Source organism: Phascolarctos cinereus, unplaced genomic scaffold (assembly GCF_003287225.1).
Source record: "Phascolarctos cinereus isolate Bilbo 61053 unplaced genomic scaffold, phaCin_HiC Scaffold_5;HRSCAF=322, whole genome shotgun sequence".
Taxonomy (NCBI): Eukaryota; Metazoa; Chordata; class Mammalia; order Diprotodontia; family Phascolarctidae; genus Phascolarctos; species Phascolarctos cinereus.
The window spans coordinates 69701026-69727181 of record NW_027555958.1 but is presented as its reverse complement, the minus strand read 5'-3'; the positions used below and the strand labels follow the sequence as shown (position 1 = coordinate 69727181).

Below are 26156 nucleotides of genomic sequence, written 5' to 3'. Positions count from 1 at the left end.
GTACAATTATTTTTCTCCTAGAAAATCCAACTACAACTGGTCTTTTACTAACTTACCCATATCTTTTTATATGTAAGGTTAAATTATAACGTTATACTCCTTTTTTCCCTAAGCTGTACATAAAAGGTTGTGACTATAAAGTAAGGAGATTTATTTAAAGCACCAGAATTACATGACAATAGCCATTAATAAACTGTAGCTAAAGTCCAAGATGTTATTGTTGTTAAATTTCTATCTGCCAATCACCCCTAGATATAAATTGGATGGTCAGTGATGATCCAAGCTAGCTTCTAAGCCTCAGTGACATTAACTTCCAAGCATTAGGCTGCTGTCATCACCATGCTTCACTTACTGTGGGGGAAACAAAATATTTTTCCCATGAAACTAAATGTCCGTGATTCATTATTCTTCTCTAATATAGTTCACCTGAGACATGTCAGGATTTCTACACAATAAATATGATTTACTCATCTTTGACCTTGATAAATGAACTCTACAGATAAACTGTTGAGGTCAAAGCTAAAACCAACCAAGTCTTTTTTTATGGGTTTTACATGTTCATTTTCTTAGGTCTAAAGAGTACTATAAGTTTTCCCCTATAAACCTGGATGTTTTATTCCTGGGTCATATTTCTAAGACCATTATTTCCTTATTACTTACTATTTTCTTCAAAAATATGTTATTTTCTCCAGTTTCCCAATCCTTTGCTGTTTCTATTTGTCACTAGAAGTGAAAAGTATAACCTTTAAAATGTTTGGGTTAAGTTTTCTTTCAGAATAAATGAGTTTCTACAACAAATATTACTTATTAACCACTTCCAGTTGACCCTGTAGAATGGGACAGCGGAAAGAGTACTGAAATTGGAGTCAGAAAACCTAGATTCAAATCCTGACTCTACCACTTATCAGTAGGGTGAGCATGGATGGATAAATCGCTTAAATATCTCTCACCCTGAACTTCTTCATCTGCATACTATTACCTCTATCTACCTCACAACACTACTGTGGGAGATAAATTAAGTGTTTTGTAATCATAAAGAACTGAAAAAAGGTCATAATGATTATCATTTTTAACAAAGTCTGACTTTTTCATCATTTTCCTAGGTCATAGAGGTAAATCAATGTTGTCTTTTTATGATATCACAAACATCAAAGTTGGAAGTCTTAATACAAAGAGGCAAATTTGACCTCAAAGGTACCAATAAGACATGGAAGGTGAAACCCATGTTTGGAATATGAGTTCTGGATGGACATATTTTATGTGGAGAAAAAACCAACAGGGTACGTAAAAGGGGGTGAGATAGTACTATTTACTAAGCAGGCATGTTCACGTGAGGAAATCCAGGAACCAGAACTGAGAAATATCATGAAAGGTGTTTCAGTGAAGCTCAATGGAAGAAGGAACAGAAATAAATTTGTCATTGAAGCATACTATAGATTACCACAACAAAAATAAGACAGATGAGGCATTTAAGAAACATCAAAAACCTAGTACAGAGGCATAACACAGTATGATGAAAGACTTGAATTATTTAGCTATCTATTAGGGTCTCTCTAACAAAAGATAAGCCTTGTTTTCATTACCATTTCATCCTTTTTTAAAATTTCATTCTCTTTTTTAAAAGTGGAAGAACTAATTAGGGCAATTTCTACTTTAGATCTGATTCTAATAATGGGGAAGAAATGGTTACAGAAATGATGGGAACATAAGGAAAAATGACTACTACCTCTTAAAATTTGTGACAGAAAAGATGAAAACTAGGTATAATCGACAAATAACATAGACTATGTGATAGCAGGTATCAAAGAGATCAAAGAAAGGATAAGTACAACCCCACAGGCTAAAATTTTACAGGTGAAATAAGCGCAAGAGGGCCCCCTTCTCTCCTTGGATACTGGTGAAGGCCCTCATCACCTCACACTTGACTACTGCAACAGGCAGCTGGTGGGTCTGCCTGCCTCAAGTTTCTCCCTATTCCAGTTCATCCTCCATTCAGTTACCAAAGTGATTTTCCTAAATCAAAGGTTCAACCATGTCACTCTTTTTACTCAATAAACTCCACTAGTTCCCTAACACCTCCATGATCAAATAACAAATCCTCTGCTTGGCTTTGAAAACCTATATAGCTCGACTGTAATTGTCTGCTCCTGTCCCTCAATACACTATCTGTGCATTCCTCAAGGTCAGGGACTGTCTTCTGCCTCTCTGTTTCCTCCTTGAATATGTTAGGTGCTTAATAATGCCTACTGACTTTTTCAAATATGAATTAGTCATTGAAGTCCCTTTTGAATGTGAAATTTTATTTCTAGATCCTCTCTACATTTTGAACTTTACTGCTGTCAAAAATTCTGAACGTTTCATCCCTATGCTTCTTATAATATTTCAAGCGTATCACTAGCATATTTAACTTAAAATTTTAGTTTAGGCAACTTGTTTTTATTTGAAAAACCATATACAATTCAATTCATCACAGCTTCTAGCCTAGGACTTACTGACTGACCTTGACAGGACTGCTGCTAGAGGATGAAATAAAACCCCTGCCCTGTTTACTCCTCTGCCATACAATAAAATCAATCTCATTACTTTATGGTCACACTTTGTATATCCTCTGAGCAGGTGATTCTAGTATATCTTGGGCAAACTTTGGAAATTATGTTAAGCTCCTGAAAAGCTGCATGTTAAAAAAAATGTACATAATGAATCAAAATTTCAAAGGTACATTTTGAAAGAAAAAATGATTTAATAAAAATCACTTAATCTTAGTATTTACTTTAAGGAACATCCTTCCTTTGCCAATGTACAGTTAATTTATTAACTTATCCCATTAACCCAGGCAATAGACTATTATACCATAGACAAATATTGAATGAATAAATATATTTTTAAGTGTCACATGGTCAATTCCAATTATACTGGGAGTTCTCTTTCCATGGGACATCTTATGAAGAAAGGTGTTATTAGACTTCAGAATTATAGCAGCATTTATCAACTCCTAGTTATATGGTTTATCTTGGAGGAGGCCAAGAAGAAATATTCAAGTACTGTTTAAAATATAAAAGTGCTATGCCGAGTCTTTAATTCTGCTTTTAATTAAACACAAAAATCTCCATCTACAAATGAAATAAAATAGCTACCTTTGGTCCAGAAACTGGATGAGCAGTGCTTTTCGAAGCTACAGGATGAGGGAAGGTACTGTGATAAGTAAATGCAGAAGAAACAGGATAGCCAATTCCACAGTTTGGAAGAGGTAGTCTGTTATCAAGCTAAAAAAAAAGTGGAGGGGAAATTAAGAGAAATTGAAAGCTATAAATAGTATTACTTAATACTACTTAACAGTAAGCACCAGTAAGTTATGGAAATAATAGCTAGCATTTTAAAGTCCTTTAAAGTTTTGCAAAGTGCTTTATGTATATACAGCATGCCCCAAAAGTGTTAGTGCAGTTTTAAGCTACTAAAGCTAAATAACAAGAAAATAACATTTAATAACATTTTAAATAACAAAAATTACATTTTACAGATGAAGAAATTGAGGCTTAGAAGTTAAGTGACTTGTCCTGGGTCACACAGCTAGTAAATATGAGGCACTATTAGAACTCAAGTCTTCCTCACTTCCAAGTCCAGCACTTTACCCACTATGCCACCTGGCTGACCCACAGAATAGTAAGATACATAGTTGTTCACCCTATCCTCTAAGGCCAAGTTACCTCAGCCCTGAAGCCTAGCCTTGTTTACCAGAGTCAACAGTGTCTGGCTCATCCTTGGTCCAGAATAGCCCATAGAGAGAAACTCAATATTTCATTGTAGGTAATTATACGAATTAACCAACTAATTATCCTGTAACTATAAATTTTTGTTACTGTCATTTCCACTAAATATTTATATTTTAAGGTCTTTTCTCTGTGGAATGACATTATTTTGTGTTGTTTTTCCCTTGTCAATTTAAATTCACCCTATTTAACTTAAAATAAAATTTCAGTTTAAGTAACTTATTTAAAAAAAAACCATATGCTAACATCTAATTATCTAATCAAAATCATTTAACATTTCATCCCTCCCCCTGTCTCATGACCTCTAACTGTATTCATACTCTGGCTCCAGCCTTTCCTTCTAGGCTCCTTTCATGTTACTCTTTAGAGATACTCCACATTACAGCCAGTTGTTTTAAAAGAGAAAATACATTAAGTAAGGTCCAGTTATTTTAGGCCAGGGGAATGAGGGGCAGAGGGAAATGTGCAAGGTATTAGGGATACAAAGACAAAATTAAAAATTAGTTTCTGCCCTCAAGCTTACACTCCCTGATAGAACATATATACATTTTTTTTTAAATTTGAGGAGACAGAACATTAAAAGCTGCATAATCACAAAAATTCCCCAAAGGCAGGATGTTTTAGTGGGAAAAGCATGGGATTTGCAGTCAGAAGCCCTGAGTATAAATTCCTGTTTTGTTACTTACTCTCTATGTACTCTTGGCCAAGTCCCTTAACTTCTCCAAGACTTATTTTCCTTATCTATAAAACCAGAGAGGCTGAACTAGCTGGCCTCCCACGTCCCTTCCAGCTCTAAACCCATGATCTTATTACACTTTAAGAGGCTGCTCCTGAGTTAGGCCTTGAATGAAGCTAGGGAGTCCAGTAGGGGAAGGTAAGGAAGAAAGGAAGGCAGGCACTAAGAACAGCCTGTACTAAAGCAGGGAAGAGAGCAATGGAATGCCTAGTTTGGAAAACAGCCAGTGGTCCAGTCTAGCTGAAATGTACAGTGTTTATAGAAGGAAACACCGGAGCCAGATTGTGATGAGCTCTAAAAGTAGAAAGACTGGAAGTCACCACAAGAAGAAAGAATTACTGTTAGGGGTTGTAAGGCAGAGGGAGGGATGAAATGTTAAAGGATTATGATTAGATAAAACAATTGCAGAGCTCATAAACAGGGAAGCAGAACACCTGCGGATAATAAGATCAATGGTATGACTATGTCTCTGTGGAGCAGTGGAGTAGATGAACAAAACGAAGAACCAGGAAAACAGTATCTGAGGAAACATCAACATGTATGCTGAAGTTCTCTTAATATGACAGAAGGAGTTGGGACACAGAAGCCCAGATAGTGAATTCAGTGAGATATGAGGAAGAATGTCCTATGGGTTGGTAGATAACAACCCCCAGGGCCTGGATAGGATGATACATTTGGACAGAGTAAACTGGAAGCAGGAAACGTTACCGAGTGCTGGTTATAGAGGGAGAAATGACAATTCCACTACCGATTCCACTACCAGTGAAGCGGGTGGGGGGAGAGAAGTACAACCAACGCTGGAAAGGATGGCCAGGATACAGTCATCTGTGGGGAGCCAGGTCTCAGGGCGGCCCAAATATGAAAGGAGCAAGAGAAGGAGAGGTCTACAGTAACAAATTTGTTACTTATGGTAGGAAATTCCAGGGGGCACAGTGGAAGGGCAGGTATACCTGATGTGGATATTAGGTTAAGGTAGAGGAGCTTCGTTCTTTCATAAATCATGGAAGGAATCAGTACTTTGGAAATTCAAATTCCCACAACCATTTATACATTTAACACGTGCCAACACTGGGGACATAAAGACAGAAGAAAAAAACAAGAAAGAGTTCCTGTCCTCAAAGAACTTACATTCTACTAGAAGATTATTTTGGAAGCTGTGTGGAAGATGGAACTGAGAGAGAAAAACAGCAAGCTGAAAATCCAGTTAAGAGATTGTTTTAATTGCCCATCTGAAAGACAATGAGGACCTGAAATAGGATGGTGGTCATGTAAGTGGAGAAAAGAATAGAGATATTCAGCAGAAGAAAAATTCATAAGACTTGGCAACTGAATGGACATTGGTGATGAGGAAAAGAAGAGTCCAAGAGGACAGTGAGGTTATGAACCTGAGTGAGTATAAGTATGAAGAAAAACAGAAAAGGGAAAATTTGGAGCAGCAGACTGAGGGTAGAAAGATAATTCTCTTTCTGGCACGTTGAATCTGAGGTACCTATGGTTCATAGAGCTGAAGATATAAGACATACAGATGTTAATGAAGCACCAGAGAGCAGTAGAAAGATTACTGCTGGACAGATAGATTTGGAAGGGATCTACACAGAGATGATAGAGCCTATAAGATAAAAAAATCACCAAAAGGATGGAAAGAGATGAAAAGGGAGTCCAGGATAGAACCTTAGGACACACCAATGGTTAGAAAACGGAACACAGAAGATGATCCAGCAAAAGAGACTGAGAAGAAAAGGTCAACCAAATATGAGGACAACTAAGAGAAAGTAGTGGTGCAAAAATCCAGGAAGGAAAGAGTATCCAGGCAGAGGGTTTGACACAGTGGTATCATATGCCAGAAAAAGGTCAAGGATGAGTACTAACTTTTCTTGATTTAGCAATGAAGAGATCATGGTAAACTTGCAAAGAGTAGTTTTAGTTGAGTAAAGAGGTTAGAACTCTCAAGAGGTTAGGTAAATGGGAGGTGAGGAAATGGAGGCAACAAAGGCAGATAGCTTTTTCTCCAAGTTTAACTATAAGGAGAGACTGAGAACAATAGCTAGAGGAAAGGTAGGTTCAAGTGATGAACATCTTGGGAAGAACAGTCAGAATCTGGTCCTGATGAAGTTTAAAAAGGGTAATAATTTCCTGACTTGCCATAATGATAATTTCATCCTTCAAAAGATTTAGGATCTAACAAAGGAGAAATCTGGATCTGATTTTCACCAACAGGGAGGAAAAGGTGTTACAGTAGAAAAGATAGGAATCTTGGGGGTAAACAGGGCAACCATTCTATCTTCTGTGATAGAGGGGGAGAAAAAAAGGAAGGCCAGGCACAGTCTGACACATACTCTAGATTTGGTGAAGGTAGATTTCAAAAAGTTTGTAGGAAAAATAGGAAGGATACTACAGTCTAAAATTCTATATGGAAAGTTAGGTCAAGGGGGTGGTAAACTTTCAAGAATGCAATCTAGAAGACACAAAGAAAAATGATTCTGATATGAAGAAAAACAGTAATTGTCTGAAGAGTCGGGCGGATAAGAAACTGGGTGAATGAATACAAAAGCATAGATTAATACTCCAAGAGGAGTTTTAGAAGTGCTACAGCACAGAATGAGATAAGCTGTCAAGAAAAGCTAAGGATAAAAAGGGGCTTCTAAAAAGCTATCCTGGGAAAAAAGGAAGATCAGAGAATAAAGAAAACTGTTGCCCCTCAAGAATGTGATGAAGACAGTACCAGAGAAAAGGTAGAAACAACCAATCCTTATTTTGCTCCTCTTTTCTTTGCCAAGGAGAAGGTAAAATGGCTAATATGAAAATGAATGCCAATATTAGCAAGGTGATAGGAAGAGTTCAAGCACCTACCTGCCTTTGCTGAATTCAAATCATCCGGCCCAGATGAACTACACTGTCAAATACTGAAAAAATGATGTGAGTGCTGAGCCACTGTCAGCTAAATTTGAAAGATCATGGAAAACGGAAGAAGCACTGAAGGAGCTGACAGGTGCAAATGTCCTGATTTTCAATGGAAAAGCACTGAAATCTATTAACTATTGGCCAATGACTTTGATGCCTGGGAAAATTCAGAACAGCTCATTAAAGAGATGGTTAGTGAACATCTAGAAAAAGATGTAATGTCACAAAAAACCAGCACTGGCTTCAGTTAAGAAAGGTCATGTCTGACTAATCTCATTTCCTTTTATAAAAGGGTTATTAATACATGGGTAGATCAGTAAATGCTGTAGCTACAGTTAGATTTGAGCCAAGCACTTGATAATTTACATTAATTAAATAGTATTCTTATGGAAAAGATGCTTGTGCAAGCCTATAATACAATTAGATGGATTTGGACCTTGCAAAATAAACAAACTGCAGTAGTAATCATTAATGAAAACTTGGAAGGAAGTCTCCCAGTAAAGGGCTTACAGGATATATCTGTGTTTGACTCTATCATAGAAGTTAACTGATATGAATTTGAATCTTACCATGTTCTGATTAGGAGAAATTCCACTTCTGATGGTGGTGTTGCCAGGCTGAGCAGCTGGAGTTGTGGAGGATCCCAATAGGTCTTGCTTTCTTACTAGCTGATTTTCATTCAGTTCTTTATTTAGCCACGTGATTACTTCATAAAAGAAAAACAAATAAATTCAAACATTTTGCTTTGCCCTTCCATTTTTGCATTTGTTTCAAACACATTTCAAACACATTTACATTTGTTTCAAACAAACCTGTATTAAGCTTCAAAATAACCTTTTGAATTGCAAAAAACATTGCCAACTCTCCTAATGTGTGAACAGAGACAATATATAGGATTACATAAATTTTTCCAAGTAAAAATGTTATGTTTTGATTTGCTGATCACCATATAGGTCAGTTCTCACCTACTGTTGAAACTTCACAGTAGAAACTTTCAGCCAGTCAATAAACATTTATTATGCACTTACCATGTGTCAGGCACTTGACCTAAGCACTAGAGATATAAAAATAAAAGACAGGGGCAGCTAGGTGGCACAGTGGATAGAGGACTGGCCCTGGAGTCAGGAGGGCCGAGTTCAAATCCAGCCTCAGACACTTGACACTAGCTATGTGACCCTGGGAAAGTCACTTAACTCTGATTGCCTCACAAAAAATAAATAAATAAAAGACAGTCCCTGTTCTCACGTAGCTCATGCTCTAATGGTAGAAACAACATGCAAATTGTTATGTACAAACTGGAATGGATAAACTGGAAATAATCAACAGAGGGAAGGCACTAGAATTAAGATCAGGAAAGACTTTCTGAGGGAAGCAGAATTTATTAAGGACTTGATGGAAGCCAGGGAAGCCAGGAGAGAGAATTGTGAAGCATTTGAGGCTTGGGGGAATAACCAGTAAAAATGCCCAGAGTCAGGAGACAGAGTGTCTTATTAGTGGAATAGCAAAGAGATCAGTGTTACTAGATCAGAGTACATGGTGGGGTACAAATATAAGAAGATTCAAAAGGCGGGTGGGGTGGGAAGGGGAGGGCACGAGGTGGAAAGCAGGTCATGAAGAACTTCGAAGGTCAGAAGAATTTATATTTAATCCTAGAAGTAGACAGGGAACCACTGGTGTTTACTAACTAAGGGGGTGACATGGTCAGACCTTAATATTCTCTGGCAGCTAAAGTATATCTATTCTTTGAAAAAATTACTTTTACTGTTATCATTAATTTTTACATTGCCCACATTTCTGAATATTTCCTTTCCCACTCCCACCAGAGCTCTATCCCTTCTAACAAAGAATTTTAAAAGGGAAAGGGGTCTGGTTTAATCTACTCATAACAGAACTATTTTCAAAATAAACATTACCTCAAATTCTAAATTTAAAAAATTAAATAAATTTCAAAATGCAATATCTCTACAATAAAAATGAGAAAAAGAATCACTCTCAGATAACCTCCCTACACAGAGATAGATAGCACTGTGGCAGAGTTACAGTCTAGATGCCCCTACTATATTGACATGTATTAACAAACATTAGTCATCTAACAATGCCATGAGAATGGTGACAAAAAGTAGTAAGATTGTAATGCAAGGAAAAGTCTGGCATTCTCAGATACCTTGGAAAGTATTTTTTAAAAAATTCAAAACTGGACATATAACTGTTATTCTTTTCAGTCTTATGTAAAATAAAACCCAGGATAAAGAAAACTAAAAAACAGAATTACAGGATTTCATTTAAAAATTTTAATCATCAAAGACCATACTCACAATACTTTTTCACTTATTGGACAAATATTTACTGAACTGTGTACAAGGCACTAGTGATGTTGGAGTTAGATATAGTCTCTACCCCCAAAGAGCTTATGGTCTCGTAAAAGGTAACAATGAAACATATACACAAACAATAACAAAAGGTAGGTGAAATGAGTGTGTATAATAAGAAGAGTAAAGGAATAATTTTTTTTTAAAAAGCTCCATGGAGAACGTGGCATTTGAGCCAAATCCTTAACAAAAAGGTGGGAAATTAGTCTGATCTGAGAAGGATATTCCACCTCCCACCTCCCTAACTGCAATAGTAATTTTTTATATATTATGCATATACGTATATTACATGTTACCTCCCCTCATTAGAAACTGAGTTCCTTGAGGGAAAATAAATTTAAATACAATCTTAAGTACAAAAGTAAAATGGAGAGGTTTTGTTCTCAAAGAAGCAATTAGGTAGGCTAGGAGTGGATACCTAGAAATGTAAACCTTAAAGTGCCATCCACCCATACGTTAGCTATTTTCATTCAACAAACTTACATTTTTCATTATTCTTCAGAAGCTGTTTGCTCTCTTCAAGTTTTTGTACTGTAACTTCTAACTGTTCTTGCAATTTGCTTACCTGAAATATTTCAATATAATTAAGTCATGTACTGGAAAAGCTAAAATAGGATTAACAAGTTGAAGGAATTATTTATTCCAACAAAGTGATGAAAAACATAAAAATGTAACGTGTGCTGAGTCAAAATACCTGACTTTTTCAAACAGGCAATTTCATTATTTCTAGTTAATGGTTTAATTATATTTAACGGCAATCCAATCAGATTCTTTTGTAAGAAATTTTAAAAAATTCTCCAACATTGAATTTCATGCCTAAACAATAGCTACAATTTATAGAGGACTACATTAAATCTTCATAAGCAGTCAGGAAACAGTTTTGAAAATTATTAAACATTAACTACCTCTTGCTCTTTATTCCGGAGAGCTTGTCCAATATCTTGTACCTCCTTTTGTTCTTTTTTCAATTTTTCTTCCTTTTCAGCCAGTAGTTTTTCTTGCTGAATTGTAACTGTATTCTTCAGTTTTAATTTGCTCATTAAAGTTTTCATATCACCTTGTAATTTCTTGATAATTTCATTTGCCTGTGAAACAGTCTTATCAGATATACTTCTAAACATAATTCCATAGAATACATGAAGAATTCTCTTACACATCTTAAAACAAACCTTAAGAAGTTCAGCAGATAATGATTTTATTGTGGTTTCAAGTTTTCCTAGCTGTACCTGATTCTTCTCTCCATTTTCTTCTAGGGCCACCTGAATTACAAAATATTTAAATTTGAACCCTTTGTGCTCCTTGGCAGAAGTGCAACTTACTAATGTGTTTTATTAGTTAAATTTTTTTTAACATTACCTTTTGTTCCTGAATTGTGTCAAATGCTTCTTTTGTTCTTATAACAAGCTGATCTTTATCCTTGATTTCCTGTTCCAAAACAGCCACTTTAGTTTGAAGCTGATTAATGTGCTTCTCTTTTTCGTGACATTCAGCATCAAGTGTAGAATTCTCTCTTCTCAGAGAGAGGACTTCTTGCTTAGCCCTCTGGCACTCCTAAAATAGATAAAATTATTATAAATATGTGATGGTTCTAATTAGAGATAATAAGGTTGAAAATATAAACCAGTCAAAAGTTTCTAGTACAAGTAATTTAAAAGAGCCTAAAAAAATGTGTGCTGCATCTACATCTGTTTTATAATTCAGTCTGTTATAGAAGGAAAGAATCCTTACAATCAAATTAAGGAAAAGTCACCAAAACTTTGCCAACAGATATGAATAAACTAATACAAGGCTTTTTTAAAAAGACTACCATTTAGCAAGAAACATAAAAGAACTTTTTGAGACCTAAATTTTATTTATCTGAATTAACGCCTCATTTTTTAACAATTCTTCAATATTTTTTTTCGATGATCAAAATAATGTTGCAAACAAAACAAATTTCTGTATGGCCTCATGCAAAAAAATATTTCTTATTCTGAACTCAGTCCTTCACCTCCATCAGGAAATAGGTAGCCTGTTTCATCATCAGTCCTCTGGAATTACAGTTAGTAATGACATTGATCAGACTTCCTAATTATTTCAAAACTGTCTTTACCATACTGTTATCACTGTATAAATTGTTCTGCTCACTTGACTCTGTATCAACTCATAAAAGTCTTCCCAGGTCTGTATAAAAACCTCCATCATTTCTTTTCTTTTTCTTTTTTTTTTTTTCAGTAAGGCAACTAGGGTTAAGTGACTTTGCCCAGAGCCACACAGCTAGCAAGTTTTATGTGTCTGAGGCCAAATTTGAACTCATGTCCTCCTGACTCCAAGGCTAGCGCTCTATCCACTGTGCCACCTAGCTGCCCCTCCTTCATCATTTCTTATAGCACAATAGTATTTCATCACATCCATACACTACACTTTGCTCAGCCATTCTCGAGCTTATGGGAACCCCCTCAAATTCCCATTTTTTGCCACCTCAAAAAGAGCTTTATTTTTCTACACCTTTAGTTTATTTTCCTTAGGTCTAATAATCCTTCCCTTAATTTACACTCCCACTAATTCCTTTCCAGTCTTTCTCCCCCTTCCTTCCTATTTTCCTGTTAAAATTTATTTTTGTACCTAACTTTTTGTGTATAGATATTCTTCTTTCTCTTTTGACAAGTTCAGATGAGAGTCAAGTTCAAATGTCAGCAGTTCCCTAACCCATCTTATTCGTATAGATGTTTATATCAGTGACCCATAATTAGGTAGTGGGCAACAAAACTGCCAAATGGCACCTGTCCTTGTTAAGGTGCTTCAGCATACATCTGGGGCTTCCATTTGTCCTGGTACACAGCTTCTCTCTATATTGGAATGCTCTGCACAGAACAGCATTCTGGGCCAGATCTTATCCCCCGGGTCTGGTGACCTCTCTGTCTCCCTAAGAAGCCCTAGGCTGGAAAAATGACTCACTGACTTTTTTTGGATTTCCCTATCATGATCTGGACTACCATGTTTTCTAGATCTGTTTGGAGTAGTTTTGAGGGGAGCTCGATCACTGCTTCATCAATAATAAGTATTAACTAATAACTCACAATTACATCACAATTTAAGATTTACCAAACAATTTCTTTACAATAATCCTATGGGAAAGGAAGTACTTATACTGCCACCCTCATATCACAGATAAGAAAACAGTCTCTGGAAGATTGTGACTTCCAGCTGTCTTGGTAGAAAGTTGTGTTGACAATAGGAAAAGAAGGGCCTACAAATCTTTAAACAGTATCTAGTCCAACATCTTCATTTTTACAGATGACAAGACCAAAGTCCAAAGAGATTAAGTGACTTATCCCAAGTAACACAGCTAGTAAATGGCAAAGCTCTGGCTTGAACCCAGATTCTCAGACTCCAAAACTAGTGTCTTTCCAGGCTCCTGAGTAATTCAAAATAGCTACAAGAAACCAAGTACTTTCAAATTTAGAGAGCCATATTTCTCAGTTGCTTCTCTGGACCTTGACTAAAAGGGAAAAACTTTATTATGTTATTATTCTAGTCTCTAACGAAGCCTTTTTAATATAATTTCCAGAATCTCTGTAGATTTTCTCCGAACCATCAGTATTTGTCACCCCACCAAAACAAACGAATAATTCAATTACGTCTAACAAATGATAAAATAAATATCTACCAAATAAAAGCACTGTTTTCAACTACAAAAAGAAACTATTCCATACATCTTCTGCACCAGAGAGTTTTGCTTTAAGTTCTCTAATGGTGGAGTCTCCTTTGTACTTCCTTTCTGTTAAGTCTTTATTGGTCGCCTCCAATTCTGACAATCTGCTCTGAAGCTGGTGAACATTTCTTTGATGTATGTTTTCTAGTTCTTTTTTCTGTTGTTCATGCTGTTGCTGAGATTGAACCTGTGCCTACGTGTAAATAAATGAAAGCATAATTAACAAAAAATTAAGAGAAGACAAAAAGAAATATGAAAGAAATATATGTGAACATGTTCTAAATTCTTTTCTAAAAATATGAACTTTCCTCCATTTTAAAAAACGTTCAACTTAAGCCTGTGGAATAATTTCAAACATAAGCATATCACCTTGTTTTGTAACAGGGTAGCATATTTTCCCAACACTCCTCTGGGGCCAAATTTGGTCATTATAATTATATAATACTCAGTTTTGTTTTCCAAAAGGTTCCTTCAGAATTACTGTAATCAAATTATTTCCTTAACTAAGAATTTTACATATTTCCCTTCTTGTTCATACCTGGAGGGCTTTTTCCTTCTCATTTGTCAGTTCTTGAGAATGCTTGTTTGTCAGTGCCGCTGTGTGTGATGTCCATTCATTTCGTAACTTATCTAATTCCTGGATCTTTTCTGCCAACGTCTGTACAGTTTTAAACACAAATATTAAAAAAGACAACTGAAGAACTAAATAACACAGCAATATTAATGCCAAGTGTTGAATCCCCCCTCAAGCTTTCCTAGAGCTCTTTCATTTCCTGTCCTGTAAAGCACAATCCCCTTGAAGGCAAAAGCTGTCTTCTCTCAGTCTTTGGATTCTCAATGCCTAGCATGGTACTTTGCACACTGTCAGTGCCTACTACACCTTGAGTTTATTTGAATTAAATTACACAATTATAATGCTTTTTCCTTACATGTGTAAGACAAGGACATATCACCCTGATGAGGAGAAATGATTTGTAGGCCCCTTCCTTGTACCCAGACCCTTTAGCTTCATTGCACCAAGAGGAAGTAGTCTTCATGCTACAGCGACTGCTAGTTCATTGTGCTTTAGAAAACTTTAGATATAATAAGAGCTAGCACTGTAATCATAGCATAGAACTTTAAAGTCTACAAAGCACATTACATGTTAACTCATTTTATCTTCACAATCAAAACCAAAAACTTACAAAATCCAGAAGCAGCAAGGTAAAGAAAAAGGAAGAAAGGAGAACAGGAATATTTCTAGCCCCATTTCTACCATTACCATTGATGCTATGCTAATAATAAGAAAAGCTGAATGGTATGATTAAAGAAAGGTTCCCTCACCTAAAAACGTTTTCCCTATGTTACAAGGTATTTTGCTAACTGGGAGACTTACTCAGGTCTGTGAACAAACACTCTCAGAGGAATATTCAAATTCCATAAGGATTAGTTTAATAAAATTACTTTCCTCAAAATACCTGACAGGCACTGAATAAAAGGAGTTTTAACTAAGGGAGGAAAAAAAGGAACTAAAGCAAGGAAGAGACATTTCAGAGGAATTATCTCTCTTATAGCAAAGAGGAATTTTGGAGAGCCCGAGGACACTGGGTTCTTTTGGAGGGCCATGGTATAGCAGAAGGTAGGAAAGGGACAGATATAATGAAAGTGAGAAGGAAGCACTAAAGACAAATCATTTCAAAATTTGGCCTTTTCTCTTCCTACCTTCAAAAAACTAAATAAAGTTGTCTTTTAAGCCCTTCCCCTCTTCGCCAGACTTTATCTGCCCTTCTTTCCAACCCCTATTTCTAGCCCCTTCTCCTCCACAAAAGATGTAGGGAGCAGCTGATTTAAGCACTAATGCAGAACTTAAGATCAGCTGGAAAATGATGCCAAGCAATAACCCCAACTAGCTGCATCCAACACATAGAAATGAACTACAGATAACAAACCATTTATTAAATTTAGAGGCAATGATTTTTCCTTCTCTGTAGCCCAGTCCCATCGGGAAAGAGCCAGGACATTTTAGACAAACAGAATGACACTGAGTAAACACTAAAGATGGAAATAATTATAGGATCAAAAAAATGTTTGGATAGAGCAAAAGATCTGAGCTGGGATTTACGTTCTGTATATAAATGAAGGTAACTATTTTTTAGTTTTATTTTGCTTTTGTGGTGGAGTAGTCTGACAACTGAGAGGCATAAAGAGATGATTAACTAAGAAAAAAAGTAAAACTTTGAATTACCTGTTGTGTAAAGTTTAACTGCCTGGTAACATCCTCCAGTGTTTGCTCCAATGATAATTTTTCTTCCTATTAAGCAAAAGTTAATCAATTTTTAATTTAATTAAGTACGAGTCCAAAAACAACATTTCTAAGATCAAATGAGTTATGCAGAGAGTTTCGCAAACCTTAAGTACAATACAAATGCTAGCTATTATTAAAAATCAGAAAATGTCCAGGCATACCTCTTTTATCTCTAGGAAATAGCAGTTTATGTTTGTATGGCAATCTATACTTTTCAAGGAATTTCCATGTTTCCTTATTTAAGATGGAATAGAAAGGGTGGGCTTTTTATTACTTATATTTGGCATTGGTTATATTATAACTCAGGCACCAAAAGATTACCTGACTTGCTCAAGGTCACTGAATTAATTGGTAACAATTTCGAGACACCATTTTCCAGACTCCTAATCTAGTACTTCTTTTTATTATGCTGCACTATCTCCTCTACAATGAACATTCTAAAATAAACTCAAAAATGAGATGGAAATTTTACCTATTTATACTTTCTCAAACACATTGTATGATAGCAAATGTCCAAATTCCTGAACATTTTACGGTAGTTCTTTTGTACTCAATTAAAAAAGAACAAAACCAGACAATTTTAGAGCTAGACGGGACCTTAGAAATAACTAGTCTAACTGTCTTGACTTTACAGATGAGGAAAATGCCTCCCAGAAAGGCAGTGTGCAAATTCAAACCTTACCTTGCTACATTTCAAACAGCCTGCTAAAAATTTCTTTATTTCCATATCATTTCCAGGTAGAAGTTTTAGAGAAAGATGTGTAAGATGCTTAAAGGGATTTGTCTCCACCACATTTAAAAATACAGGTGAGTGATCCAATATCGCTGCTGTAGAAACTAACTGTAGCAAAAACCTTGAAAGGAAAGTTTACACATTAAAATATTTAGCAAGGTGGTGGAGCTGTGACATTAAATCAAGAGCACTCCCCTTAATGAGTATACATATGAGGACATATCTCAGGATACTGACAACAGTATCTATCTGCCATATTTAAAAACAAACTAAAAAAGGTGGAGACACACAGAAAAACCCTTAACTTCACAATTAAAATAACTTAACCTCACAATTAAAATAAGGCTTAAAGTGTCTGTCAAGAAGGTACAATGATATAAGCCTTGAACTGGAAACCAGCTAACAGTTGTTCCCAGCATACAAATACATCCAATTCTTCAAAAACAACATCTGCAGAGTTCCAGTCCTAACCCAAGGTATCAGGAGAGAAAATAAAATGTTCCTCCAGCTTGAAAGATTTGTGGCAGGGTAGAAGAGAGGCACTGAAGTTCAAGGTTTCATTATATAAACATTTTAACAAAGAAATGCATTGAAAAACATTCTGCTATATTATAGATAATATTTGATTATCATAATTTTGAGTTTGTATAAATGCAAAACCTATGGACAAATATAAGGAAAAGACTAATTAAAATGAACTAAATTGAAAGATTCAAAATTTGGCCTCCATTTTTTATTTGTATATGGCCAAAAAGCATTTACAAGGCTAAATTAAATACAAATCAAATTTTTCACAAAGTATACAAATGGGTTTCACTATAAACTGGCATTTTTGCCAAATATAAAAAGCAAATTAGCTTTCTAAAAAATTTCCCAGAAATAACACAAATGAAATTGCACTTGGAAAAATATTCTGAAAAGAATTTTAGACAACAGATATATTTAAATTCTTTTCCTTTTCCATATAAGTACTTCCATCTTTCATTAAAAAAACAAAAACAAAACAAACACACATACCTAAGATCAAACTTTCATTAAAATAGTGTCTATGACTTTATCAAGATTTGGGAACTCAAGGGAATATACTACTATTGATTTTAATAAAGACAATTTGAAATTTTAGATTTAATGAAAGCTAAATTAAAAAAAAGACAGAGGTATTCATAACACATGGAGAAACCTTGGGTATACGAAATGCCTTTCAAAAGAAAATTTGGTTTAAGATTGCTTAGTAACACAGTGTCCTCATGAGACTTACCGTGGAATTTCTTTGCCTTGTTCCTGGGTACATTGCTGCAGTAGATCTATAAATTTTTGTGGAAAAGCTGAAAAGTCTACCAGAAGGCCCTGCTGAAGTTTCAAACTACATATATGTGAAATAGAGATAAGAAAAGGCAAATTTTAAAATCTGGATATTATAATTTTAACATTCTGTCTTAGTAATTAGCAATGTTAATAAATAGTATTCAACATCCTCAAAATCAACTGAACTCAAGCTGCAGCTTTTCTATTTTTAAAGGAATATTGATATGCTCTAAAAATACATACTCTCACAAACTTGCAAATATTCTGAATAGGATTAGTTTACAAACACCATAATTTCCCCAAATTAGATAGAAAATCCCAATATATTCAAAGTTGCTAAAAGGCTACCAATATACCCATAAAACATTAAGAAATTAAAACATATTTAAATTTAATTAGATAAAACAAAGAAAACTCTTAAGTCATCAACTTACCTCTGAAAATCTTCCTCAGATATAACAAGGTTATACAGAAAAAATGGATCAGCATCATCAGTCAACTGAATGACTAAATCCTAAGAGAAAGATTTGTTTTAAGTATTTAAGTGCATATAGAAGTTACAAATTAGTTAGCTGCTTCTTTCTTAGAAGTAAAATCATCTGATATGGGAAAAATATTCTCACTGATTATCTCATGATAATTACTGCCAAATGACACTATCATCACACAGAAACCTAGAGTTTAAAAACCTCCATTTTGATTATGGCTCAAGCATAAAGGTTGAGAGCTTAGAAAAATAACATTGTTAAAGGTTCCAACAAAGCTTATACAGTTTTCAACTACAGGGCCAGAGGAATCATTTTTGTTTACAGCCTTCACAAGGGAGACTGAATCTCACATATTATCCAGGGGAAGAAGAAACAAAATTTTACAGATATAAACTTAAAGGAATTACTTTTCAAAGCTAGGTTTGTGAGACTTACACTTCAAGGTTACATCTGGAGTGTTTACAATGGGCTAATTGAGAGGGAAGATGTATATGCCAAAAGATAACCACAAGGTCAGAGCAAGTTGGGATCCTTCCACAAATCAAATTATATCACTTGGGAAATACTGACTAAAATTGTGGGTGTAATAAATTCCTTTATTCTCTCTTTGGCTTCTTATTTCAGGTATATGAGAACCTTCACTTAAAGCTAATAAAAGGGACTCAAACTCTTACAACACATCCAACATCAAGGGATCACAATCACTTTAGGTCTAGTTCCGCACTTATATTACTCAAGGCTTTTCATAATCCCTTTTTTTTTTAAACTTAATCTTTACTCCAGCCTACAGTAGGATGGCCAATACTCTGATAATTATACACAGGTGAAAGAATTCTGAGAGGTTCAGGAATACCTAGGTACAGCTTACTGGCAAGATGCCACATCTTTACTCGTATGTTTTATTCCTAACTGTATTATACTTGGCTAATTCTAACTTAAAAGGAATATATAGGAGCAATAACAGATTTTAAGCCCATACTGAACAACCTCCTCATTTCAGAGATAAGGAAACTGAGGGCTAGAGGTTAGGTTTCTTGCCCAAGATTAAGGTTCTGAACTCAAGAGTTTGTCAGTCCTCTTTTAAGCAAAGAAATCAAGAGGGCTGACAAATAACTTATTCCCCTCAGAAAAGGGAAAAAAAAAGGAACCGTTTTCTCTAACAAGGGTATCAGATATCAAGCTGTTAGGGTTGCACACGAACCAATTCTGTTCAGCTCCAGGTGGCTGATGAAGTAGCATTTGAGACCCATCTGTCTGTCTCTTGTGCCAAGTCAATGGTCTTTTACTACGAGATTTAAGTTTATTTTGTAGGCAGTTCAGAATTACAACACTAGAGGACTGACCATTAGAGTAATCAGTCTTCACAGCACAGTAGGTATGGATGGGAAAATTAGAAAAGAATGTTAGTAAAACATAGAGAGACAAGGTTAGAACAGAGAATGAGAAAGATATAGCAGAAGATGCTAGCACAGATCAAAAGTTTTGGAAAAAAAATTTATTCATGACTATTAAGTATATCTAGTGTGGTTTTTAGGGCCTCAGAAATAAGTATAGAAGAGTTAGAAAAGGAAGCAAAGAAATGAATTTTACTATTCCTCTGAATACCTGGTGTGTAAGTCAATATTATTTAAGTCCTTTCTCAGGTTGGACCAAAATGCTATGTAGTACTACTGCTGAATAGTTCTGAAGGCTTTATATATATATATGTAGTCCTGGGGTAATAATACTAGGGAACCAGTCAGCAAGAAAGGTGCTTTGTCCTTAGTAAACTTAATATCAATTTTTTTTTTTGGCTAGGCAATGGGGTTAAGTGACTTGCCCATGGTCACACAGCTAGTTAAGTGTCAAGTATCTGAGGCCAGATTTGAAGTCAGGTCCTCCTGACTCTAGGGCCAGTGCTCTATCCACTTTGCCACATAGCCGCCCCCTTAATACCAATTATTTATGCTGTATATAGTTACTTATGAATAAAGGGGGAAGCAGGAAGTATTAAAAACAATGGATAAAGGCCCGTAACCTAGATCAGTCTTTGTTCTAACCTCATGAAACTTTGCTAGGTATACAGAAAGATCAAGCCTAAAACTTCAACCATGTTTCCTAAAGCTGCTTCTTGGCTCAGCCTCAGCTTCATTCCTAGATTCAAGCCCCTACAAATTTCAGAATCAATAAATTTTTGGTAGAGAGGCCTTTGGATATTGTGTTTAAAAGTCTTAGCAATGATGGGTAGACTAAACTGAACCTCTGTGTAATAAAGAACATATGGACAAAAACATACTCTCTTATATACAAGGACTACATCTATGTAATCCAAAGTGTTGGAGCAGGATTATATTTCTTAGTCTTACATTCTATGCCCTTGTCACTGCTTTGTTTTCAATTTTTCAAGTCCAAATGAGGCTGGTATGTGCCAGTAACTGTGGTTTCATTGTTCTCTTAAGTATTATTCTTCAGTCCTTAACTACTACTTTTCCCAAAGAAAAAACATCCTACAACTCTTCCTCTGCAGTACTTTTTGTCTGATTCTTACAACTATACTATTGTGTTTGTTCTCTAGAATCCTATTTTTCTAGAATAGAACTATATTTCTATGTTTAAAAACCTATAAGTAGAATCTGATCCTTTTTTAAGGAACCATTTCCCCTTAACTGACCCCCTCAACTTGAATGCTTTATAAAGATACTGCATATTCTCTTTCAAATACCTAAGTCAGGGGTGGGGAACCTGCCCCCTCAAGGCCGCATGTGGCCCTCTAGGTCCTCAAGTGACTGAATTCATTCAGTCAAAGGTCTGTATTTGAGGACCTAGAGGGCCACATGCGGCCTTAAGGGGGCAGGTTCCCCACCCTGAACCCTAAGTAGTTTCTACAACCTCAGATTTCCAACAGATATAAAAACGCCAAAATTTAAAAACAAAAAACAAAACCAGGATGGTGGCAAAGAGTGTGTATACACAAGAAATGAATGAGTTAGCTGTCTAGTATATAAGTTGTTATTAAATTAGAAATCAGAAATACCAACCTTTCGATGTACTGGATTAGAAACTGCTTGGAGTTCAATGCTCACTCTAACATTTACTCTTCTGTTTAAAAACAGATGCACAACTGTTAAAAACACTCAAAATGATTAAATGCTGCCATATGCACTAAGCAGAAATTTCTAACAGGCTATCTAGGAAGAGAAAACAACAAAGGAGGCAGAATTTGAGTTTGGGCATTTCTGGGTGAACTGAGGAAACTGTTTTGACCTCTCTAGGTCTCAGTATCCTTATCTACAAACCTTCTCTAACTCAACTCCATTCCAACAAAATCTGAAATGAAATAATGTAAGGCTGATGGCCCACATGGCTCTCCATGAGCAGCAAAATCTACCAATTAAAACTCAATCTTCTTCTTCCTGGGAACTTTCTCTGACTAGATAGAAAGTACTTGCTGATCTACATAAAATAAATTTAACCCCCATGCTTCCCCCTCTACACTTTAAATAACAGACATATTACACACAGTACATAAATGTATCTCACACACGTATGCACATAAACAAATAATCAGCACAGGCAACCGGATGGCATCTCTTTTCTGTGCATTGTCTGAACACACAATATAGCTGAGGGCCCAGAGAGCTGGACCTGTAGTCAGGAGGACCAGGTTTGAATCCTGCTAGATGGTTGGTTGGTTGTTGTCCTTCGTTCTCAAAGAGGACCAAATGACATCACTATGCTAGAGTCAAGTTATAGTGTGTCCGACTGTGGCTGATCAGACCAACAGGAGCTCGGAATGTTCTACCACAGGTCGGGCACAAATAGTCCTGGTGCACATTTAGGGTGGATTCCCTAAATTTGTGCATCTTGAGTTTCTTTCGAGCTACTTCAATTGTGCTTTGCTCCTAGAGCACAGCACCTTCTTTGAAGAGGGTGTGCCATACTGAGCAAATCCTGCTACATATTTACTAACTGTATGACCTTAGGCAAGTCACGTTTGCAGTGTGCCTCAGTTTCCCCATTTGTAAAATGGGAATCACTGCATATACCTCACAAGATTGTTATAAGGATAAAATAAAATGAAATATGTAAATGTGCTTTACAAATCTTAAAAGAGGAGTATAAATGCTAGCTATTGCATGTACTAGTGGCACATTATAAAGATGAAATGAGTTGAGAAAAAATAGCCAAATCAGATTATTATATAAAAGGAGTTGAAAAAGAAACATCTATCACAACAAAGCTAAGAACTGTCTAAAAGAAAAAATATATATAGTCTTTTTCTATAAAGATGTTTAAAACAATGGTTTTTTTCCTGATGAACTGAATGCAGATTTAAGTATATTTTTTTCACTTTATTTATCTTGCTTTTTTTGCAACATGGCAAATGTGGAAAAAATGTTTTGCACCACTTCATATGTATAATGTGTATCATATTTCTTGCTTTCACAATGGGTAGTGGAGGGGGAAGGAGAGACTTTGGAACTGAAAAATAAATTTTAAAAATAAATAAAAACAATGTTCTAAATGAGTAGGTACTGCTTACTTAGGCGATCCCAATATAATCTGATTTATAATCCAATTCACAATATAATTTACATGTAAAATAAAGCACATTAGGCAGTTGGGATTGAAGCTCTCTAATTCTGGATCTGTAACATGAAGTCTGATCTTGGGCAAGTTGTTTATCTGCTCTACCTCAGTATTTTCATCCATAAAATTGCATATTATGTGCCAGGCATTGTACTGAGAACTGGGGATATAGAGAAAAATATTAAGACCCTGTTTTCAAGGAACTCACAATGTAACAGAGGAGATGACAGGTAAAAAAAAAACCCCACAACTATGTACAAATAAGACAGACAGGATAAACTGGAGATAATCTCAGGGGGAAGAAGGACTTCAGCTGAGACTTGAAGGAAGCCACTGAGGCCAAAAGACATAGATGAGGTGGAAAGAGATCCTGGCAACACCTGCCTTTTTGCTCTTCCTAGAAGATAATACTTTCAGACTACCATGCCTGGAATAATGCTCTTCTACCTTACTTCCACCTACTTACTTCCTCCAAGATTAAGCTCAAATCCCACCTTTTACAGAAGACTTTCTAGGTTCCAGCAAAGGTTAGTGCCTTCCCCCCGAGATCACCACACATTTGCGCTGTCTATATTTTGTACATTCATAGTTCTTTATATACTATCTACCCCAACTGAATGTGAGCTCCTTGAGGGCAGGGACTCTGTTTTTGCCTTTCTTTGTATGCCAGTACTTAAATTCTTTTTTAAAAAAAATATTTTATTTTCCCCTCAATTACCTGTAAAAAAAAGTTTTCAAACATCTGTTTTTTTTAAATTTTGAGTTCCAAATTCTCTCCCTCTCTTTCCCTCCCTCATTGAGAAGGCGATTTAGGTTATGCATGTGCAGTCATACAAAACATTTCCAGCACATAAATTCTTGTTGAATGACTAAACCTACTTCCCTACACAGATGTACTAACCTTAATTTGGGTCTCTGCTTAAAGTTAGGAACCAATTTTCTTCGATAGCACACTGTCCTTTTTTCCTTTCCTTAAAAGCTGAAAATTTCACCTACTTCATAAATTTTGGAGTTAGCTCTTAGATTTAAAGCACATTTATCAAGTCCTGTCTAGGAATATAACAGTATCCTCTTTTCCCCAAACAAGTTAAGCATGTTGTTTTTCATGTCCCCAAATTCTAGTCCCCTGTACTCAGTTATTAGGGAAATAAAAACTAACACAAATTAAGCCTGTTGAACACATTTCAAAGAATCCATAGAAATGTGTGGTCAAGCCCTAGTGTTTTCAGTGAAAACAATTCTGAAAGCCATATAAATTATACAGTCTTCACAGCATATTGTTATGATATTTATAATGATACATTCTATATAATATTTCACATTCTGAACAATGCACAACTGTGCAAAAAGTGCCCTGTATTATATATGGTTAAGGCTCCTAATCTTTAACCAAAAAAAATTCTTTTATAAAATAATCTTATCTCCTCCAAACAGGGTGGTTTTGGGAGAAAAACACTGGAGCAGGAACAGATTCCTTCACTTCCCTTAAGCTCTATAAAAGGTGGATCACTGAACTACATAGCTCACATTTATTTAGTATTGTATTATAAGGTTGTATAGAACTTGTATAAGAACATAGGAACTAGATACCCATTTTACAGGTAGGGAAACTGGGAATAAAAGGTTAAGTGACTTAACCAATTGGGACCATAAGTACTTGAGGCAGTCTGAACCCTGGTCCTTCTGACTCCAAGTCCAGCACTCTATACACCACGCCAAACTGGTTCAAATTTCATTAGGAGGACTTTATTTTGACTTGACCAACAGCCTCACCTCAAATTTACAGGGTTTTTCTACCCAAAAGGATACAATTATAACTTCTTTTTCAATCCCTCTCCAAGACTCCATTTAAAAATACCTTCAGTTATACTGTATCTCAAAGTTGGCTCTTCTTTCTTCTTGCTCAGTGTTTGGCACTACCTTGTTAACCAGCAGTTTGTGAATATAACAGCAGTAAATTCCAACTTACATTTAGCTTCCTGATTTTTTCAAAGTCATCTTTCACAGAGACAGGCAAAGCCAGTATTATCTCCATTTTACAGATGAATCAAAGAGTAAAAAGTTACTTGTCCAAGAGGACGCAGTTGTATCGGAGGTGAGACTCAAACATAAGTCTCTCCTGAGGACAATATAAGTGTGCTTTACACTTTACCCTGCTGTCCTGCTAAGAGGGAGAACTGCACGGTTTTCGCACTACACCTATTATCTCCTAGCTCCCCTTGACGTGGAGGTAATCAATCAACAAGTCTGGCACACAGTGTAGCCTCTGTTAAGTGCTGAGGCTACAAAGATTTAAAAAACAAACTAATCTCAAAGAATTTATGATGTTTTATGGAGGAGTTTACATTCCACCTAGACCAGATCTACTTCTGTACTACATAACATGTTTCCATACTCCTGGATACATTGTTTAAAAACATACATTTTCCCCCCTATATTCCCCGCACGTCAGTCTATCTCCAGTTTCGGGTTCACGACTCATGTTTGTATTTCAGTTAAAACTTCTTTATCACCAGCCACAGTAAAGAGCAACCGAAGGAGGCACTAGATGGCATTTAAAAACACAAACATAACCAGCAAGAGTTACTGCTGCTTTTACTGGCTTCCAACCGACTCGGATCCATTCATTACATCCTTAGTTGGAAGAGACCGGGGGGGGGGGGGAGCCTGGGAGCGGAGTTCAAATCTTGCCTCCGACACTTCCTAAAAGACCCCAGGGGAAGTGACTCTCCCCGCCGGAGGCTCAGTCTCCTCCTCGGTAAAGCGGAGATCGCCTCCCTCACCGGGTAACTGGGAGGCTCAAATGAGATAATACCGCTTGAACAACTTGAAAGCGCTTTGTAAATTATTTATTAATCTTTAGTTACTAGTAGTTTTTTTTTTTTTTAGTTACTCCCACTGTAGGGCCCCGGGATCAGACCCTCGAGGCCCGCCGGCCTCCTCACTCACACCCCTGGGTCAGGAGACGGAACCCAGTAGGGGAACTAACCCCCCAAGACTGAGCCCTCGACTCCTCTCGGCGCCGAGGCCCGGCCGCCCGGCCGCCATCTTGCGACCCGAGCGCCGGCCCCCAACGGCCTCAGCCTCCTCGGGCCCGGGAGAGAGAGAACATCCCCTCACCTCTCCTCGCAGTCCCTGCACTTCACCAGCAGCGGGACCAGCTGCCGAAACAGAACTTGACTCATGGTGGACCGCCCGTCCAGCTACAGAATGGTCCTGCCCGGCCCTGTCCCACGTCGCCGCCTGAGCACCCCAAGCTCGCTCCGCACTGTTTGAGTTTGGCGCTGGGCTCCCGCGGAGGGGGGCGGGG

The 26156-nt window shown here is 36.4% G+C and overlaps 1 protein-coding gene across 2 annotated transcripts in view; it reads right to left on the bottom strand.

Annotated features, from left to right (window-relative positions):
• SASS6 (SAS-6 centriolar assembly protein) overlaps window positions 1-26144 on the bottom strand; it is a 32123-nt gene extending 5979 nt beyond the window's left edge. For both annotated transcript variants that reach the window (XM_020999767.2, XM_020999777.2), the window contains exons 1-14: window positions 25967-26144; window positions 21295-21355; window positions 18224-18303; window positions 17743-17847; window positions 16434-16605; window positions 15692-15757; window positions 14006-14125; window positions 13469-13660; window positions 11130-11324; window positions 10943-11032; window positions 10679-10858; window positions 10257-10338; window positions 7974-8110; window positions 3135-3263 (exon numbers count right to left, since the gene is read on the bottom strand). In XM_020999767.2, coding sequence (XP_020855426.1) covers window positions 3135-3263; window positions 7974-8110; window positions 10257-10338; window positions 10679-10858; window positions 10943-11032; window positions 11130-11324; window positions 13469-13660; window positions 14006-14125; window positions 15692-15757; window positions 16434-16605; window positions 17743-17847; window positions 18224-18303; window positions 21295-21355; window positions 25967-26031 — 1674 coding nt within the window. In that variant the 5' untranslated portion in view covers window positions 26032-26144. The remainder of the gene's footprint in view (window positions 1-3134; window positions 3264-7973; window positions 8111-10256; window positions 10339-10678; window positions 10859-10942; window positions 11033-11129; window positions 11325-13468; window positions 13661-14005; window positions 14126-15691; window positions 15758-16433; window positions 16606-17742; window positions 17848-18223; window positions 18304-21294; window positions 21356-25966) is intronic.
• Window positions 26145-26156: the final 12 nt, after the last annotated feature.